The 18,910-nt window shown below is 35.7% G+C and overlaps 4 protein-coding genes across 7 annotated transcripts in view; all 4 read right to left on the bottom strand.

Annotated features, from left to right (window-relative positions):
- Positions 1-294: 294 nt before the first annotated feature.
- On the bottom strand, positions 295-3,156 carry LOC112031056 (putative serine/threonine-protein kinase-like protein CCR3). Its single transcript, XM_024063737.2, has one exon. The coding sequence runs from the start codon at positions 3,001-3,003 to the stop codon at positions 592-594; it is 2,412 nt and encodes an 803-aa protein (XP_023919505.2). The 5' UTR covers positions 3,004-3,156; the 3' UTR covers positions 295-591.
- A 3,954-nt stretch (positions 3,157-7,110) lies between these two features.
- On the bottom strand, positions 7,111-10,037 carry LOC112031064 (small ribosomal subunit protein bS18c). Of its 2 annotated transcripts, XM_024063743.2 has the most exons (4): positions 9,675-10,037; positions 8,865-8,960; positions 7,672-7,731; positions 7,111-7,543 (listed from the first exon to the last, which is right to left on the bottom strand). In XM_024063743.2, exons 1-4 carry the CDS (start codon positions 9,864-9,866, stop codon positions 7,292-7,294), a joined length of 600 nt encoding a protein of 199 aa, XP_023919511.2. In that variant the 5' UTR covers positions 9,867-10,037; the 3' UTR covers positions 7,111-7,291. The 2 variants fall into 2 exon arrangements, with proteins under 2 accessions (XP_023919511.2, XP_065637913.1); XM_065781841.1 differs by lacking the exon at positions 7,672-7,731.
- A 2,644-nt stretch (positions 10,038-12,681) lies between these two features.
- LOC112031695 (uncharacterized) overlaps positions 12,682-18,910 on the bottom strand; it is a 17,584-nt gene continuing 11,355 nt past the window's right edge. For both annotated transcript variants that reach the window (XM_065781837.1, XM_065781838.1), the window contains one exon: positions 12,682-12,784. The gene's annotated coding sequence lies outside the window, so the exon portion shown is untranslated. The remainder of the gene's footprint in view (positions 12,785-18,910) is intronic.
- Positions 12,786-16,104, bottom strand: LOC112031138 (uncharacterized). Of its 2 annotated transcripts, XM_024063824.2 has the most exons (7): positions 15,837-16,104; positions 14,823-15,096; positions 14,603-14,722; positions 14,360-14,518; positions 13,853-14,025; positions 13,310-13,415; positions 12,786-13,017 (listed from the first exon to the last, which is right to left on the bottom strand). In XM_024063824.2, the coding sequence occupies exons 2-7, from the start codon at positions 15,072-15,074 to the stop codon at positions 12,988-12,990; spliced, it is 840 nt and encodes a 279-aa protein (XP_023919592.1). In that variant the 5' UTR covers positions 15,075-15,096; positions 15,837-16,104; the 3' UTR covers positions 12,786-12,987. The 2 variants fall into 2 exon arrangements, with proteins under 2 accessions (XP_023919592.1, XP_065637911.1); XM_065781839.1 differs by lacking the exon at positions 15,837-16,104 and having other exon boundaries at positions 14,617-14,722; positions 14,823-14,937.

Genomic DNA, 18,910 nt, shown 5'->3' with positions numbered 1-18,910 from the left:
CATTATGTCAATCAAACTTAAAAGCCACTAATTCCTCCTATCAAACAGAACATAAATTTGGTTACTGGGCTATAATATTTCACCATTTAGAACCAGGAGACAAATAACAAATTTGCCATCTCAACATACTATGCATAAAAGAGACTGAAAAACGCTTTCACGAGTGGATCTACTAGAAAAAATGATTCAACATTCAGAAATTTCAAACAGAAAGAGAAGGGTAGACCATACATCTACTTTTTTTTTTGGAAGAAGAAGAGCCTAACCCAAGCACAGGGTCAGTTGGAGGTAATTCATCAAGTTCATCTTTTGTAACATCATCAATACTCAATCAAATTAACAGTCCAAAGGGAAAAACATATTAAACCCAAAATTCCCTTTTTCGTCATCTTCCTTTTCCCCACAAACCTCAGCCTAAAAAAAAAACTCCTATGAAAGGAGAGATACTTTGCTTTGTTATTGCACTATATTACAGAAAAGTAGTATAGGAGATCGAAAATGTGATTAAAACCACAATAGAATATCATTTCAAAAACAATTACCCTTATAAGAATAAATGAAAAAATAATAACCATTGCCATTTGGGGGATTTCATTCTAAATGAATGGTAGCAGGAGAGAGGCTACCAGGGTTGTCCTCACAAAGGGCCAGGGCTCTCTCCAAATTGGCAACAATGTCACTCATGTTAGGCCTCTCCTTTCCCTCCAAGTGCACACAATGCATAGCAGTGTAAGCCACCAGCCTAACTGCCTCAGCCTCATTCATCTCCAGCGGCCCAACTGTTTTATCCAATACCTTTTTTAGCTGCCCCGCCAATATTAATGGCCCTGCATACTCCACCACGCCCATAGGTCCTGTTCCATCCTCTTCATTCTTGAATACTGCTCTCTTCCCTGTCAAAAGCTCTAATAAGACCACCCCTAAGCCATAGACATCACTCTTCGTTGTCAAAACGTTTAATACATAGTACTCAGGATCAATGTAGCCAATTGTTCCAACCGCCTTGATTGACATGGATTCATGTTCAGATTCTGGCCCCATTAGTGACAATCCGAAGTCAGACACTCTTGCAGTCCAATTTGCATCTAAAAGTATATTTGAGGACTTGATGTCTCTATGAATAATGGGTGGCACCGCGTAGTTGTGCAGATACTCAATTCCCCTAGCAGCATCTAATGCGATTTTGATCCTCATTTTCCAAGAATTCCAAATGCTACCACTTCTATCAATGTCGTTCTTGTTATGCAAGTGATCATGGAGTGAACCATTGCTCATGTACTCATAAACCAAAAGTCTCTCATCCTTTTCTTCGCAGAATCCAATTAACCCCACTAAGTGCTTATGGTGAAGCCGAGATAACAATGCCAATTCAGCATCAAAAGCAATTTCTTTTTCCTGGAATTTCTTCACTTTAATAGAAGTTTCTCCCCTCTTAATGGCCACTTCACGGCCATCTGCAAGCTTGCCTTTGTAAACAGTACCAAAGCTCCCAGCACCAATCTTGTTCTTCAAAGAGAAGTTGTTGGCGGCAGTGGAAAGCTCTGAGAAAGAAAATATCTGAGTCTTGTCCGCATGCCTGGTTGATGTTGATGACCCACTTCTCTGCCTCCCCATTATCCTGGGGCTTTGATGCTTGCTGGAATATGATCTTGAAGTTGGGACATTAGAACCAATGTGAGGCACAGCAGCAGTATGCACATTGCCGTCAGTAGTTGTGGGTTGAACAGAAGTATGAGTATTCTTCCGCAAGAAACTACATACTCCAGTCCTTACGCAAAAGACAGTTGAGCAAATGCCCACAAAAGCCCCCACCGATCCAACAATCACAAACGCTAATGAAACCTTGTTGGGGGCTTTGGTTGATGGAGGAAGTGGCTGTGATGGTGATGTTGTAGGTGGCAATGACACTGCAACTGGAAACTGAATCTGGCAAGACTTGCATATATTTCCAGACCCATCACAGAGAGCCTCAGAATTTGGATATGTACCACAAGTATTACATGAAGCTTGAACACATGGTCCTGGAATAATCATTCCTAATGGAAGCTCACTTGGCATATTAGACCAACCAGGTCCCCAACAAATCATGTATAAATTTTTTGATGTTAACCCACAAACAAAATCCAAACCTGCAACAATAGACTCAAAGGAAACGTTGTCAATAACACTGCTATCAAATTCAAATCTGTTTTTTCCTCCCCAACATGCCACCAATCCATTTCTTGCCTTAATAGCACAAGTAAAATTTGCTCCCAATGCCAAACCAGAGAACTCATAAGCAGAACTAAAAGGAACATCTAGTTGGCCAGAACCATTGTTCCCTTTGCAAACCAAAATCCCAGTCAATGTCAAACCACAGGCATGAGACTCTCCAGCAACTAAGGTTGACATTGACAAATTCCCAAACTGTCTCTGAATCTCAGCTCCAATACTACCATTACCCCAACATAAAACTGTTCTATTATTCTTCAAAATCCCACATGAAAAACCACTCCCAGATGTGATTGCACGAAACCTCAATGCGTCTCCAGGTGGTGTAGATTTAGACCCAGGTTCATTACTTCCTCTCCAGCACTTGGCTATACCAGAGTTTACCTCTCTGGCACAAACTTGAGCATCACCAACAGCTAGATCAGTCATTTTAATCGTTTCATTGTAATATATACGTTTTGGTTTAAAGGTTGAGTTTGATGAGGTAGTAGTGTCCCAGCATAGGATGCTGAAGCCATCAGACCTGAGGCCACAGAAGAAGCCGCAGCCACCTGAGATGGCTTCAAAGGAGATATTGGGTTGGACCGAAATAATTTGACTGTTCTGGTAGCATTGGATTCTCTGAGTAGGCTCAGCAGCAATGATACCACAGACAGTGTCAGTGCCATAGGTAATGGTGATGGTGGAGGCTGAGCCGAGACAATAAACAACAGTTTGCAGTGAAAAAGATATCAAGGTGATAACTATAAGGTTGATGGTGATACTGAGGGAAAAGGGTGATGAGATTTTCATTGGAAAGATTGTGACACTGTTGGTTTTTTCTTCTTCATTGATAGAAGAGGAAGAGAGAGACAGAAACAGAGACAGAGTTGAAGTAGAAGAAGAAAGAATGGGAATGAATTGACAAAGAAAGACTGAATGAAATAACGAACAAGGACTGAAAATAAGCACAGTGGTTCCGTGAATTCGGTGATGATAGTATTATTTTTAGGGGCTTAACGTAACAAGTGGTGGTTTTAAAATTTATTTTTTATGCATCTAGGAGCTTAAACTGCGTAACCCTGTAGTGTTAGCCACCAAATATTCAATGGTAATTGTCAATGCAGTCCCAGAGTGGGTTATGAAGTCGCAGCATGAAAATATGGTAAATATTGGTAAAAGGGTCCTCCTTCTTTTTACTGGAAAGTGGAAACCAATCTAGTTCGAATTGGATAAGTAATTGGTTTGAAAAACTTGAAAATTTTAAGGTTATGCCATTGCAGCAAAAGTTCCAAGCTGGACTCCTTTGAAGTTTAACTGTTAGGATGAGCTGTTTGGAAGGGGTATATATTTTTTTTTTTTTTAAATTTAAACATAGCAACAGAGTATTCATTATACAACATGAATTCTATTGAATTTTTGCAGACATCCAAACGTTAAAGGTTTGGATGTTTGATATCCAAATCGATATGTAAAACTAAAATTTTTTTAAACACCATTTCTAAATAACATGAATAAGATTGAATTTTTGCCTTAAAGGTAGATGCTTGATATCCAAACTCCTATGCGTACTAAAATAGTTAAGACATAATTTCGGAATAAAATAAATACCATCTGAATTTTCTTTTTAGAAATATCCAAACCTTAAAGGTTTAATGTTTATATTCAAACTAATATGTTGAACTAAAATAGTGTTGTTAAGACACAATTATTGTATAGCATGAATAATATCTTATTCTTTGCCTCAGAGATATCCAAACCTTAAAAATTTGGATGTCTAATATCCAAACTGATATATAGAACTAAAATAGTGTTTCTAAGATACAAATTGTATAATATGAATTCTATTAAATTTTTGCCTTAGAGATATCCAAATAAATATGTAGAACTGAAATTGTGTATTTAAGACATAATTTCTAAATAACATAAATAAGACTGAATTTTTTCCTAAAAGGTGGATATTTGATATCCAAGCTCATATCTGAACTAAAATATTATTTTGAAGACACAATTTTGATATAAAATGAATACTATTTGAAATTTTTCCTTAGAGGTATATGTTTGAATGTCTGATATCCAAGTAGAACTGAAATAGTGTTACTAAAACCCAATTTTTGTATAATATGAATTCTATTGAATTTTTGTAATAGAAATATCTAAACTAATATGTAGAACTGAAATAGTTTTTTTAAGACATAATTTCTGTATTACATGAATATTATTGAATTTTTGTGTTAGAGATATATAAACTTTAAAGGTTTGGATATCTAAAATTTAAACTATACTTAAATAGCGTTTCTGAAACACGTATACCGTTTTCTTTTAGATCAACAATTTTTGGGATACCTGTGCAATCACGGGAAAATGTCTAAATCTAATCATTCTATGTTGACTTTGATTAGGTATTTTCATGATATTTCTAACATAATAGTAATACATTATACCTTAACGTTATTAAATTTTTTTTAGAAGCTACGCATTAACTTTATTAGATGGGATCTGGCATTGACTCATTAGTTACAGAACGATAATGATAATTAGTTTTTAACACGTGGGTAACACTGATCTTCAACCTTACCAGAAATTTTTTAAACATAATTGAAAAGATTTTAACTTTTTTTATTATTATTATTATTTGAGATAGAATTCTACTATAATCAAATTATTGTCCTCCATATCTTACAAGTATGAGTAACTATCATACCAATAGTGCATGGTAGTGGAAAATTTTTAACTAGAGTGCTAGAAAAACCATACCATATAAAGCAATAGTTTTTTTTTTTGATAAAATGCAATTTTATTAATTAAAATCCTATAGCAATAGTTTTTTTTTTAGAAAGCATATACAGTAATATTTAAAGTACAGACATCATAAGGTATAGGATTGAATGGCACAAGAAAATTGACAATATTTCTTGGCATCAGCTCATGACATTCCTTGACTAGGCAATCTTTGACTTTCTCAGTATTAAGCTAATAGCACCTTCTTTCTATATAGTTCCTCAACAAGTTTGGTACAAATTTTGAGATTATATATATATATATATATGAAGTCTACATACAAAAAGATATCTTTAGCCAAATTTGAATCAAAAACTCAAATTATTTTTTTATTTTTTTCTGGCTAGCCACATTTTTATAGTAAACTCCAACACGATTCTTTATTGATTATTGGTGCGACTTTATATAGCATTATAATAGTTTGACTCAAACAATGCTATTCAAGAATTTTTAAAATGAGCAAGGCTAGAAACACAAGAAATTTCACATCTATTAAGGTGGCAATTTGTGATTAATGTGCAATGAAGTGTTGATAACGGTAGTCCCATATTTTATTTACCCAACGTCTCTCCCTCCCCTACCTATTTGGAATTCTCTTATCCAAGATTGCCGCCGCCTCCATTTAAGACTCACTGCCATTGGACCAAAGCGGCACTCCATCGGTACTAACAGATTGAGCTGCTGCTTGCTGCTGGGTTTTTTAAGTTTCTTTTTGTTTGCTAATTTTGCATGTGATTTAGGGTTATTTGTTGGGTTTGTTTGCTGATTTTGGGTGAGTTTGAGGATTTGTGCTGATTGCAATAGGGCTGTTTGGTAAACAACAAAGAACGAATAAAAATAAGAATATTTCAATAGAATAGAGAACAATAGAGTTTGTTGGAGGGTATGTTCAAAAAGTTAGGTAGCCAAAATAGGAAAATGACTTTCCAGCAAAAAAAATTTAATTAGAACTCAGTTAAGCTCATTGACTCATTGTTAATAATGTACTTAAAAATTGCCCATATTTAAAGTACAGGAAAGAGACCAAATATATATATATATATATAGAGAGAGAGAGAGAGAGAGAGAGAGAATACTACAAGTGTTCATCCAATTACAAGCAATAGTTTTCACCATTCTCAGTTTCTCACTGTCTCATTGAAATAATCAACTCCAATTTTACATGAAATCATTTTTTGTGACAAAAATACCCAAATTTCTTTGAGGCAACATCACATGCCTCTCTGAAGTCATTTTGATCCACTGGGCCCAACTCCTTAAGATTTAAACAAGTGCAAAATCAAAAGAACAACTCAGCATTGACAAAAATAAGCAAGAAATACTTTGCAACACACTAAAGCATAAAGAGGGGAGCATGTATTTTCTTATAGATCAGATCTTTAACTACTGTTATGGTTAGAAAGCCAACCAATTAACAGCATTTAGTTTGAAAATTATTCAACCAGACAACTCAGTACACAAACAAAATACTTAAAACAAATAATTCATATTAATGGCATTCAAATACCTGAAGGGATGTTGACAAAGAGGAGCAAAAGTTGGCAAAAGAATTAAATATTCCCCTAATAGCATTCACAATGGGATAATGACAAAGAGCAACCTTTACATAGTCACCAATCAACACTTTAACTAGGAGATTGTAGTTTGGTTTTCCAAAATAAGGAGCCCAAGGAGTAGGACAATTGGCTGAGGACACAGCTCATGAATGGAGATCGTTGGTTCAAGTTTACCCTTCCCCATTGGGGTCAAAACTTACTTTTAAATAAAATAAAAAAGTGACCACCGAGAGAAAAAAAAAAAAAAAAAAAACAAAATTAGCATATTGAATGAAAATGTACCACGTTTTGGATCAAGCAATCCAGATCACGGTTTGCTAGGATAACAATGAATCATGGTAACTCTGATGGCACCCATTGATTCTACCAGGTCTTATAGTATTTAAAGAGAACATATATAATTAATAGAAGATAAGCTATTGCTACAATGACAATATGTCAAAAAGACAAATCTCTTCAACCAGTTGAGCGAATGATAATAATTGCTACTGCAGTGAATATATGGCATGTCAGATTGGACATCTGAGTTATAGGCATCAATGAGGTTCGTTTTCTAAAAATGATGAATCCTTACAGCCATGAATTAACCAGGATAATGATTATGTTATTATTGTAGTTTGTCTATACCAACAAAATTATTGATACACAAAACACCAACTAGATCATTGAGTTCCAGGATACACTAGAAGTTCAACACAACTAATTGTCAAGATATATTTTCCATTACTTCTATTTTTTTCCCCAAAAAAGGGTGTTCAATTGTGTCATTGGCAAAAAGAGCGTAGAGAGTTAACATTCACCTCGTAACCTAGTCTCTCAGAGGCCTCTTTAGCATCCACATCAGCACTGATACGACTATCATAAGTTTCATATTCAAAATCCTCATCACGAGCTTCCATTGTTTTCCCAAAAACGAACGATTTTGTCCCCATTGTTGTGAAAGGCATTAAACAAAAAGCTCGGGCTGTTTTGATCTCCCTAGCAACCTTCCTCTGGGCCTTGGCACTAATGCGAGTCTGCACAATAAAATAACAGGAAGATTCACATGCATTGTCAACAGAAGTTCAATCAAATTCAATCCCTAGAAGCTTTATGAATTTGGCAAAGACACACATTATTCCTTAGTATTTTCTTTCCTTTTTACCTTGCTCCTCTTGATAATGATTCCAGCCTCTGTTATGAAGTTTGCAAGGAATCTGACATTCTGCATAGAACAAGTAATGAAGATCAAGAAGGCAGACATAGCCTAATTTGACCTTAAAATTACTACAGTAGACAATATATATATATATATATAAACTTAGAAGCCTTACAATTTTATACGACGTTAATCTTATTTTTTTAAAATTAAAATTAAATTCAATTCAATATTAAAACCCTCCATTAGAATCTTAACACAATTTTACCTGCCATTATTCTAATGTATATTTTTTTATTGAATTTAAATTCTAAACTATATTTAAACCCTCCATTTGAATCTTAGTACATTATATTTTCTTTAAATAGTAGAATATATAATTCCATAAACAATCATAATAAATGTATATTAGTATCTACCATAATTATCAAATTTCATATTTAGACCAAAAATAAATAAATAAATAATAGAGAGAAAAAATATATTATGTTAAAACTTATCTGTGTAATGGGTTGCCAACTATTAGATATTATAAATTTAGGCTCACTTCAGAGGTCAGTAAAGGAAGATCTCAACAGCCATCAGACAAAGCAAGAAAGGCCAAAAACTACATGTGACAGATTTTGGTAGCAGACAAGAAAAATCATAAAATCAGAATCAACATAACCTAAATACTATTTTTTTTAAACCACCTCCATCTACCTTTTCACTGTTCAAATATATGATTTTCCTAAGAAAAGTGTAAACTGAATTAATAACAATTTTTTTAAGGTAAACAACTCACACCCATATGGACTTGAACCCATGACCTCACTCTTTCACCTTTGCATATGAGGAAGAGAAAGAATTAGACCCAAAAGATTGGCAATTAATTACAATTGGAATAAGAAAGAAATAGGAAAAAATGCTCAGCTTTAAAGATTTACAACAGTGAAATGCACTATTCCTCCAATCCAGTGGTCACAGCTACTGATAGGCCAGCTCTTACATGATCAATAGTTGAAACTCTCAATCATTAGAATTTTATCACACTAGTTCAGATCTTGATCAATATCAGTGATAAGCATGGGATGTGTGATTCGACCTACCATTGTACAGCGATAGCAATCATACTTCCTTGATTGCATTTAAAAGAATGTAAATCCTTTCATAATGTAATTTTACAGTCATCATATGAGAATGTACTAAACCAAACTCACCCTAAAGTCAGCCTTTCTCAAAACCTCCTCCGTAGTAACTTCAAATTCAGTCCTTTTGAAGGGTTTCCGTACCCCTGGCTTCCTAAGATCAAGATCCTGCATAAAGCCAGGGACTGTTTAAAATGACAATTCAGGATGAATGATGGCAAAAGGAGAACATTGTCATATCAGCAATAATAAAAATTATACAACAAACTGAAAAAAAAACATATAAAATGAATACAAGTGTCATATTTAGTAGAATATAACAAAATGTGAATAACAGCCTATTGACACCCTTAACTAATGACATCATTGAACCAATTGTATATATTTCAAAGGAAGAATTACAATTTCAGATAAACAACTGAAATAAATAACCAGTGGACTTCATTGTTTTCCCTCCCAATCAAAAAGTTAAGAACTGTTAACTTTACAAAGAAAATAAACATGAGATTTTTTATAAAAAGCATCTCATCCCTCAAGAATGGATGCGTCCATTCATTTCAATCAATTTGAGGAAAAAGAAATTGTCCACATCCCACACACACAAATGCGTGTTCATATGTACAAATGCACAATAGGTTGGTTCATGAGATTTTTAGGCAAAAGTAAAATAGAAAACAAGTGAACCAAAAATATGTGTCACATATAAATCTCACATTCTATGACTTCCCTGATTGAAGTTATTTCCTTGAGAGAATACATTAGACACCGTGAACACACTGGGTAGCTCAAAGGTAAGCTTTAATATTTCAAACTAACCTAAAACCATGATTATTAAAAAATGTAATAGCTGAAGATAAAGGCCTTAGCGGATATACCACATACCTTTGTCTCATAAGTCATTCCGACCCTAAAAGTCATATCTGGTCTAAACGAATAATCCTCTTTCTCTATTTCTTCCTCATTAAATTCAAAATATGTGGCTGCTTTCTTCAACTTCCCATCCATTCCATCTGATAATGTATTAAAACTTTCATCTAGGCCATCCAAAATCTGGGAATTACTTCCTTCACCCATTCTAGAACCTGACCTGTCGTCAGCCTTCCTAAATCTATCAAGCTTTTCGAAAAACGCATCAGACTTCGAATTACCCCCAGAGAAGCCACTAAATATCCGACGCTCAAAATCATCAGCCGACTCAAATGAGTTAGTTTGTTTATCCCCAACACACTACCTGTTTAAAGACAGATGCACGAAAAAAAAAAAAAAAAAAAAAAAAAAAAAAAAAAAAAAAAAGCTTAAAATTTGTACCCAAAAAAACTTTGAAAAACAAAACCAAAACCGTGGCCTAGATTAGAACAAGATAGCCCATCATGAAAAACTCCACAATTTCTCCTTAATACATACACGTTAACCACAAGTGCTTAGTCTCAAACAGCAAGCAATATTCAAATACAAATGAAAGGTACAAAGAAAATACCTGAAGTTGCATTTGTAGAGAGAGTTCGAACTATAGGTGGTTGCTGAAATCTGCGCAATAAGCCATCGTGACAGGAACGAAAGGCAAAGCGAACAATTTTCATTTCCTAAAGAAATATATCTATACACACAAAGAGAGGAACGAATAAAGGGGTCATTCTTATAGTCAATCAGGAAAGAGAACAAAAATGGGGAGAAGAAAAGATTGAGAATGTGAGAGATAGAATAACCATGTTTCTAAAAACCAGACCGGTTAAAGAACATAAAGGGGAGCGGTTCCCAGTTCTCAAGTCCGACCAGAGTTGGACCAGTGACGCCATAAATAATTTAATTATTTATTTTAAAATTACAAAGATAAATAAAATCCACCACCATCATCATCAGCCACTTCAATAGGATCACCTCAAAAAAATAAATAATTCACAATAAAGTCACAAGCAAATGAGCAAATTGCCAAATTTCAAAGACTAAGGTTTGTTACCTAGGAAATTGATGTATCAAGTACTAACTAATAAAACACATACAAATCATCCCACACTAAAATCATTCATAACCAAAAGATCACATATTCCATTATAAAAAAAAAAAAAAAAAAAAAAAAAAAAAAAAAACAGAGAATAAATTGCTCATAAAAATCCTAGCTTTGGTCATTGAGAAAAAGGGCATATATCCTAGCTTTGCTCATAAAAATCCTAGCTTTGTAATATCTTGCACATGGGCATCAACACTAATGAAGGTGTAAACAAATATGTAACTAAAAAAGAAAAAGCAGAAAGACCCAAGTGAGAAAATTAGAGCAGCAATGCAATAAATGAAAATTTCGTAAATTAGAAAAATGGGACAATTTATTATATGCCTGGTTGTTTTTCTATATAAGTCTTCACATAAATATTTAAAAATAAAAATGGAATGGATCATAATCAATCAAATCAAATCACAAAAAAAAAAAAAAAAAAAAAAAAAAACGTAGAACAAGTTTTGAAATTCTGCAATGTTTTTAAGCTCGAAGCTTGGCTTCTCTCTCCACTGCTTATGGACAATGGGGTTGCTATTCATAAAAAAATAAAAAAAAAAAAAAAAAAACTATTTTGCATTTACGGTTCTACTATGTAAACAAACTTTAACCAGAGAGAGAGAGAGAGAGAGAGAGAGAGAGAGAGAACCTTAGTGAAGAGAGGAACTGAGGTGATCCGGGTGCAAGTGCTGATGAGAGTTAAGGATGAGAGGGCAAAATATTGAGGATGTCTGTCATTTGTCTGTGGAATTAGGGAGAGTGAAGACTGAATAGTATATAGTTCATTCTTTATAGTTGGATTAGTGTTCAAACCCAACTGCGTTTTGATTGGGCTCAGGCCTTTTCTCAGTTTTAGTTGCTACATACAGATCCCTTTTAGGGGCCTTTTTTTTATTATTATTGCAAATTCGATGGCTCTTTTATAGCCCAAATGAAAATGCTAGTATTTTCAAATTTTGGTTTCCAACTAGATAAATTACCAACAAAATTCGTTTTGTTCCTAATTCAATCGGTCTCTATGACTGTGTTGGTCTAATGGCACCTTTCCTAGGTAGGGTTGTGGAGACTTGGTATAAAGAATGTTTTGTACTTATATATGTTTCTAAACGATGCCATTTGTGTCAAAATTTTAAATTATTTTCATTAATAAAACAATTTTAAATTAATTTTATTAATAAAACAGTGTGTTTGTTTGTAATATATATAATATTAGGTATAATTAAAAGGGGCGGTGAAGTTTTCTAAAAACGTAATTACACTTGCAGTGCAAGTATTAGTTTTTCTACCTATGCTATTGTTGATTGTTGATAGTCTCGTCACAATATGTGACAATTAGTTTTGGTCAATTTAAATGTGGCCAGTTAGTGGGAGTAGTTTTTTGTACACCCCTATATGATATAGAATTTTAAAATTAGGATTAAAAATTGGATTTGCAAACCTTTTTTGTAAATAAGAGTTTATGATAACAAGCTTGGTCTAATGATTTCATAAACTCATAATTTCTCAACATAATATCTTAGGCTTGACTCAAACTCTCATCTACCGAAGTTGTCTTTGGGACCGTTCTTAAATATTTACAGATATCTGTGAGATAAGGCAGTGCACATGTTGGGAATAACCAAGTAATCATAAATGTATACACTTCATTAGTGAAATAATAAGTATATAAACCCTTAAATATACACTATTTAATATTCTTAAACTTGTTCACTTTTTTTATAAATTAATTTCTAAGACCCAAAAGATATTCTAGATAGGATGGAATTCGTATAAGCTAAGTAGTTTCGGCTATGGAGTAAGTGGGAGGTTGGATATGTTCAAGAACAATCTTACAAAAATCACAGGAGGTTCACCCTCAAAGAAATGGTGATTAGACCCCCCACAGACAGACCCAATTAATTGAACCAAAATCTTAGGCTGAGAGAGAGAGAGGGAGCTTTGCATTTATAAATCATAAGAAAATCAAGCAATATATTCGTAAGTATTGCAGTATGTACTAAGTCTACAATTCAATAAATATATTTTTTTAAATAATAATAATAATAATAATAATAAAAACAACAGCAGCAGCAGCAGCAACTACTACTACTACTAATTCTAAAATAAAATTTCCACATGATTCTTATAGACTAATTTCAACTTCAAATGGAACTGGAAGCCCAACATCAGATTTTAGGAAAATGGAGTTTTCTCAGTACTGGAGCACTACACTTTAGGCCATTGTGGACTCACCACCTGCACAAACCGATCAATTTATCAAAAGAACATTCAATATATCCATTAAAAAACACCAAAGAGAAATGTTCTTTCACTTGTGCAGTTGATCTATTATCACATTTGAGTAGAGAACCTAATTATCACATCCACAAAGTAACTTTTAATGTAAACAAATTACTCGACAGAGGATAGATCAGTACAGAGCTTAATGCCTCAATGTTTTTCCTAAGCTAAATCATCAAAGAAAGTAGACCTTATGTCATCATTGATCTTCTCCAGTTATTAGAAAAATCAGATATAGATAGCTAACCTCAAGTGTGCTAAACACTAACCGCATTCGGCTAGCAACAACAGATGGCTCCTCAGCTCTTCCCACCACTGCCATTTGCTCTAGTTGAAGAGTCTTTACTGGAAGCCTTCATTGAACATATGAAAGAATTAACTAAATGGTGTGCCTCCACCAAGGGTTTTAACATTATACATCAGCCAATATTGTTTGAAAGCAGATTAAAAATGCCAAGAGGAAATAATTAAGTATTGTCGCAGAATGAAGTAATGATGGTCTATTAATTAATAGCTCAGGCAGTTAGGTTATGAGCAAAGTTACAATTTACATGCACGCACAAAATATTAAAGGTGCTGGTTTAAGTGCAAGAGTAATAACAATGTAAAATCATTGGCTGGTAAGTAGCTTTATCATATCCGAGAAAAATAGTACTATAAAATTTCATTGACAGATGCCAGTGCTTCATCCATTTTAGGAAGCTCCCTGCCTAAATACAACAATACAAGAATGCTTGATAATATTTGTGCAACTAAAAGAGGAAATGACATATGCCAAAAAGTAACACACCATGCCATTCCCCTCATAAAGTATGCATTTGCTATTATAGCACAAAAGCCTTTCCACTGAAGCCTCACTTCATCTGACACAGGAGGTGTAGACGACCATCTTACAATAGTAGGCTGTGGTGTACACATGATGGTGATGAATATAATGCTCAACCAGAAAATGCACTCATCAACCTGCATTGTGAAATATAAAAATGAGATTCCAATTCCAAAACCATTCATCAGATTTAGTGACCACCTAAAATCATAACAAATGTTGCCTTTTCCCCCCACAAAGGGTGTATTTTGCATCTAGAATACTATCTCATGATTAAATTTATCAATGACATGCTTCTATAACCCACAGTCTACAAAGATGAAACTCTTTGCTTTAAAAGATAGTGAATAAGGTTGTCAAAAACTTCACAACAATAATTTTTTGGGCAATAACATATCCTGTGAAAGTAATTAAGCACAAGACTCGTGCCTTGACAAATAGTTCAAGTTCAAAAAGGAAGAAGTGACTTACCTCCTCCAAAATAATCTTGGATTTCAAACTGGTGGTTCCACCATAACTTTGCATTGCTTCAATTTCAACACCAGATTCCCTCAGATCATTAAGTTCTTTCCTTAATCCTTCATCAGTACAGCCCAGTGCATAAGCATTCACCCCAGCACTTATGAACTCCTGCACAAGTAACTAAACGTATTATTTGAACTATATTATAAACTGACCTAATAAATAACAGTTCAAGCAACCCAATAAATATACTTTTAGGTTGTCACCTCCTCCCCGCTCAACAGCATTCTTGAATCGCTTAAACAAACTGATTGCTATGTTGCGTGATGAACGGTATTCATCATCTGCAGGAATGGAATCATCCAACCGGCACTATCATGCATAAGACAGTAAATATATTAAGCACTGAATCAGAACCCCAAAAATTGAGTAAAAATGTATCAGTTCAGCGAGCAGTTGCAACGTCGCTTACCAGCCATCTCTTTGAAGCAACGTGATGCAATACATGATGACTTGTAAGTTGATTACGGCCTTTCCAAGAAAATGAGGAATTATGCAGCATATGTATATTACTACAAGGGTTCCTTAACAGGCTGGGACAGATTGAAGTATTAATTAAGGAATTCACATGTGTAATCTTGCATGAAGATGCTACAGGCAATGTATTGGAGTCTAGATATATCTGGCACTTCGTTATAGCTCCCGGAGCATACACCATCAGCATGATTGAACCATGATAATATCACCTTTAAAAAAAGAATAGACAAAAGCAAACACCAAAATGAGTATAAGGACTATATCAAAGTCTCCAAAAAGTACAGAATTCTGGCATGAGAAAAATGGCTACAAATATCCTACACTAGTGATCCAAGTGTGGCATTCAACTCCTTTTGGACTCTCTAACTTAAATTGAAATATTTGATCTTCAAATACAAGTGGAGGAAAAAATGAACAAACGCTTCTGCAGACCCAGTTCACGAAAATTGAACTAATCCACTTGATTACATCTTATGCAATTAAATTAATGTCCAATAAAAGTTAATTTATTTATTGTTATTGTTTGCTTTGATAACACTGCAATCCCTTTCCCTTCTTAATTCCTCAACTTAGTTGGCAAATAGACACAGTAAAACTAAAAGTACGCAGCAAAAAGTCATCATATTCTTATGATTCTAAATTCCCAATTCAAAACAAATGATCCCAGAACACACACAGCTTAGTTGTCAATTTGTCATTCAGAGCAACACTATCACACGGACAAAATGTTCTATCTTATTGACCTGTTTTTACAAGACTTGACAAATACAAAATGTCCATACCATAACACGCAAGATTAACAAGAGCCCATTTTTTAGCTCATAGTTTTTGATCCATCATTCTTAATACCAAACTCAAATCAAATAATTGTTCATAACCCATTTCCCAAAATAAAACACAGAACTATATATATAAACAAAACCTGAAAACAAAGGTAAATATGACTTGCCTTTTCAGGGTTTAGATAAGCTCATATGGATAGAAAAGCACCCAAGACAAGGTTTTTAGAGAGAGAGAGAGAGAGAAGAAAGAACAGTATCAAGAATAGAGTAATAGAGAATGAAAGAGAATCTTGTAAGAGTATGGCACTTGCTGAAGCCACCAATTTTTTGAATGGCTCCAAAGATTCTTGCTTTTGAATCTAAAATTTCTCTGGTTTGGGAAATTATTTCTGGCTGTTGTAATTTACAACGTTGTTGCTTTCAAGTTTCTCAATGATTTCCATTAATTGCTTAGAGGCATACGAGTTTTTGTTGTCGTATGTGTCATGGGCCTTTACCGACCCAGACTGCGGTTATACAAACATGGATCAGGCCCAGACCGCTATGAGTCCAATCAAAAGTGAAAAATAAAATAAGTACAAGACTCAGTACTGTACTGTTCCTTAAATCTTTGTTTTAAAGTTTCGCTATGTGACTATTTAATTAAAATGTATATTATCATTTTATGAGAAAAAATTCATATGATTGAATCTTAAGAGAGAAATTTAAGGAATAACATTTAAGTACTGTACCTAAGTTTTGTCCACAAAATAAACTCTAATTAGTTTTAATTAGTTTTTTAAATTTATTAAAAGATTGTTTTTTTTTTTTTAATGGGAAGATATTAGATAATTGATTGAATTAGTTTTTCACTCTCTAAGCCTACATTTGGATTGCACTGAAATGTTTTAGTGCTTGCGTTTGGCCTTTTTCTGTGGGTCCCGTGCATTGTTCATGGGACCCATAAAATACGGATTTCAACAAATCTAACTTTAAAATTAGGTCTCACAGTACTATTAACACATTTAAAAATTATTTCACTATAATGTTTTCAATTTTCAGTTTTCAGCAATAAGCAGTATCTAAACAGAGCCTAATTAGTGATTTTTTTTTTAAACTTCATTTGTCTTTTGCTAATGATATGATCACAAATTTGTTGAGTTTAATCATGTTATCATGAGTGAAAAGGGAAAAAATCTCTTAAGAGCGAATAGACGGATCCCCCATTTGCACGGCCCTATATGGACGGACCTGATGTGAACGGGCCGGACACGGACGGTCTGAATTATGCTGGGCTAGATTATCCATAGGCCTGTTGAGCCCCTAGGGAGGGATATTTTGGCCCATTCTCGTAAGAGCCCAAATAGAGTCCTTGCGCTAGTAGGACTTCGGAGATCTGGTATACTTGGTAAAAATCTTCCGCGTAAGGAGGAGACTTGTTCATCACGTTTTGGACTCCATGGGAAGAGTCCTATAAGGAAAAGACTTCCGCATCAAGGAAGGGATGTCAATCTCAAGCCACTATAAAAGCCCCAATACCCTCATAAGCCGAGGTACGCATAATTAACCCTCTCTAGCACTCTAGAGTTGTGAGCATACTTTCTAACTTAACCTTCGGTGCGATTGTACCTGAATGAATTTCTGCAACTTCCCTTGTCTAATGAGAGCTTCAATCTGGTGCTTTAGGTCGTAGCATTCGGCCGTGTCGTGGCCATGGTCTCGGTGGAAGCGACAATACTTGTCTCGCGACCGTCTACTTGGGTCGCTCTTCAGTTTTCCCGGGAATGTCAGCTTCTCCTCGTCTTTGATCTGCATCAAGACTTGGTCAATCGGGGCGTTCAGGGAGTGAAACTAGTGAACCTTCCACTCGGGGGTTCGAGCGTCTGTCGTCCCTTCTGTCCCCTGCCTTTGTCTTTTCGGCCCTTGGTCCTGGCGCATGTCCCCCTGGCGGTCTCTCTTCTTGGGCCTTTCCTCCCGCGCAAGCAGCGCGTCTTCAGCGTTCATGTATTTGGTGGCCCTGTAGAGTACTTCGGACATGGTTTTGGGGTCGTTTTTGTATAGTGAGAACAAAAACTTGCCCTCCCGCAATCCGTTCGTAAAAGCTGCCACCAGTATTTGTCGTCGGCTTCGTCAATTGAGAGGGCTTCCTTATTGAAGCGGGTTATGTAAGATCTTAGCGTCTCGTCCTCCTCTGCCTAATGCTCATCAAACATGCTGTAGACTTCTTGTACCTGTGTCCTCCATGAAGTGCGAAGTGAACTGAGCGCTTAGTTCCTTGAAAGTGCTGATTGAGTTCGGCGTCAGCCGACTGAACCAGATCCTCGCGGAACCCTTCAGTGTAGTTGGGAAGGCCCTGCACATGATTTCGTCCGGCACCCCTGTAGATGCATCAAGGTTTTGAAAGTTTCCAGGTGATCAAGAGGATCCTTCATCCCGTCATAGCTATCTATATTCGGCATGCGAAACTTGTGGGGCAGGGGGAAGGAGTTCACGGCAGCAGTGAAGGGTGAATCGGTACGATTGACCAGATCGTCGAGGTCACTGGAGACTCGTCCCTTGAGGGCGTTCATCATGACCTCCATTTGTTCCCTCATGGCCTGCATCTCGGCGGCTATATGTGGTGGAGTTGCATCCGTGAGGGATGGCATGCTCACTTGCTGCCTCTCCGGCCTGCTTGGGGCGTGGCTGCCCTCAGGTCTCTCCTGATTCCTGTTCGGAGCGCTAGTCCCTTCCTGATCTCCTGGTTGGTTATTTAGCGCTGCATTCTTCTGGCGCAGCTGTTCTTCCAAGTCGAGGTTCCGTTTGGTAAGACGCTCCACGGCGGCACCTAGAGTTTGAACTTGTCTCTCGAGGGCAGTCGGGGGTGGTTCCTCTCCTTGCACGTCATTAGTAGTTGCCATTGAGCGTGTGAGTACCATGCAATCCTTTTGTCCGGGAAACGATAATGTGGCTTAATTACTTGAAAGCAGATTCCCACAGACGCGCCAACTGATGATGCCGAAAAAATCAACAGTGAATTGCACAATGCTCGTACCCTCGAACGACACCTGCACAGAGAAAAGAGGACCTAACAGAGAGCACCGGTGTAGTGCCGGCCAAATACCCTCCGAAGGTTAAGTTAGAAAGTATGCTCACAACTCTAGAGTGCTAGAGAGGGTTAATTATGCGTACCTCGGCTTATGAGGGTATTGGGGCTTTTATAGTGGCTTGAGATTGACATCCCTTCCTTGATGCGGAAGTCTTTTCCTTATAGGACTCTTCC

Source organism: Quercus suber, unplaced genomic scaffold, assembly GCF_002906115.3.
Source record: "Quercus suber isolate HL8 unplaced genomic scaffold, Cork oak 2.0 scaffold_280, whole genome shotgun sequence".
NCBI lineage: Eukaryota > Viridiplantae > Streptophyta > Magnoliopsida > Fagales > Fagaceae > Quercus > Quercus suber.
This window is presented reverse-complemented; position numbering and strand designations above follow the sequence as displayed.

Coding starts and splice junctions, on each gene's coding strand:
- LOC112031056 (XM_024063737.2), bottom strand. CDS start 3,003: ATGAAAATCTCATCACCCTTTTCCCTCAGTATCACCATCAACCTTATA.
- LOC112031064 (XM_024063743.2), bottom strand. CDS start 9,866: ATGGGTGAAGGAAGTAATTCCCAGATTTTGGATGGCCTAGATGAAAGT. Junction 7,732..8,864: donor TGAGAAAGGCTGACTTTAGG/GTGAGTTTGGTT, acceptor TGTTCTATGCAG/AATGTCAGATTCCTTGCAAA. Junction 7,544..7,671: donor TCATTATCAAGAGGAGCAAG/GTAAAAAGGAAA, acceptor TTTATTGTGCAG/ACTCGCATTAGTGCCAAGGC.
- LOC112031138 (XM_024063824.2), bottom strand. CDS start 15,074: ATGCTGATGGTGTATGCTCCGGGAGCTATAACGAAGTGCCAGATATAT. Junction 14,026..14,359: donor CCAAGATTATTTTGGAGGAG/GTAAGTCACTTC, acceptor TTCACAATGCAG/GTTGATGAGTGCATTTTCTG. Junction 13,416..13,852: donor TTTATGAGGGGAATGGCATG/GTGTGTTACTTT, acceptor TGTTCAATGAAG/GCTTCCAGTAAAGACTCTTC.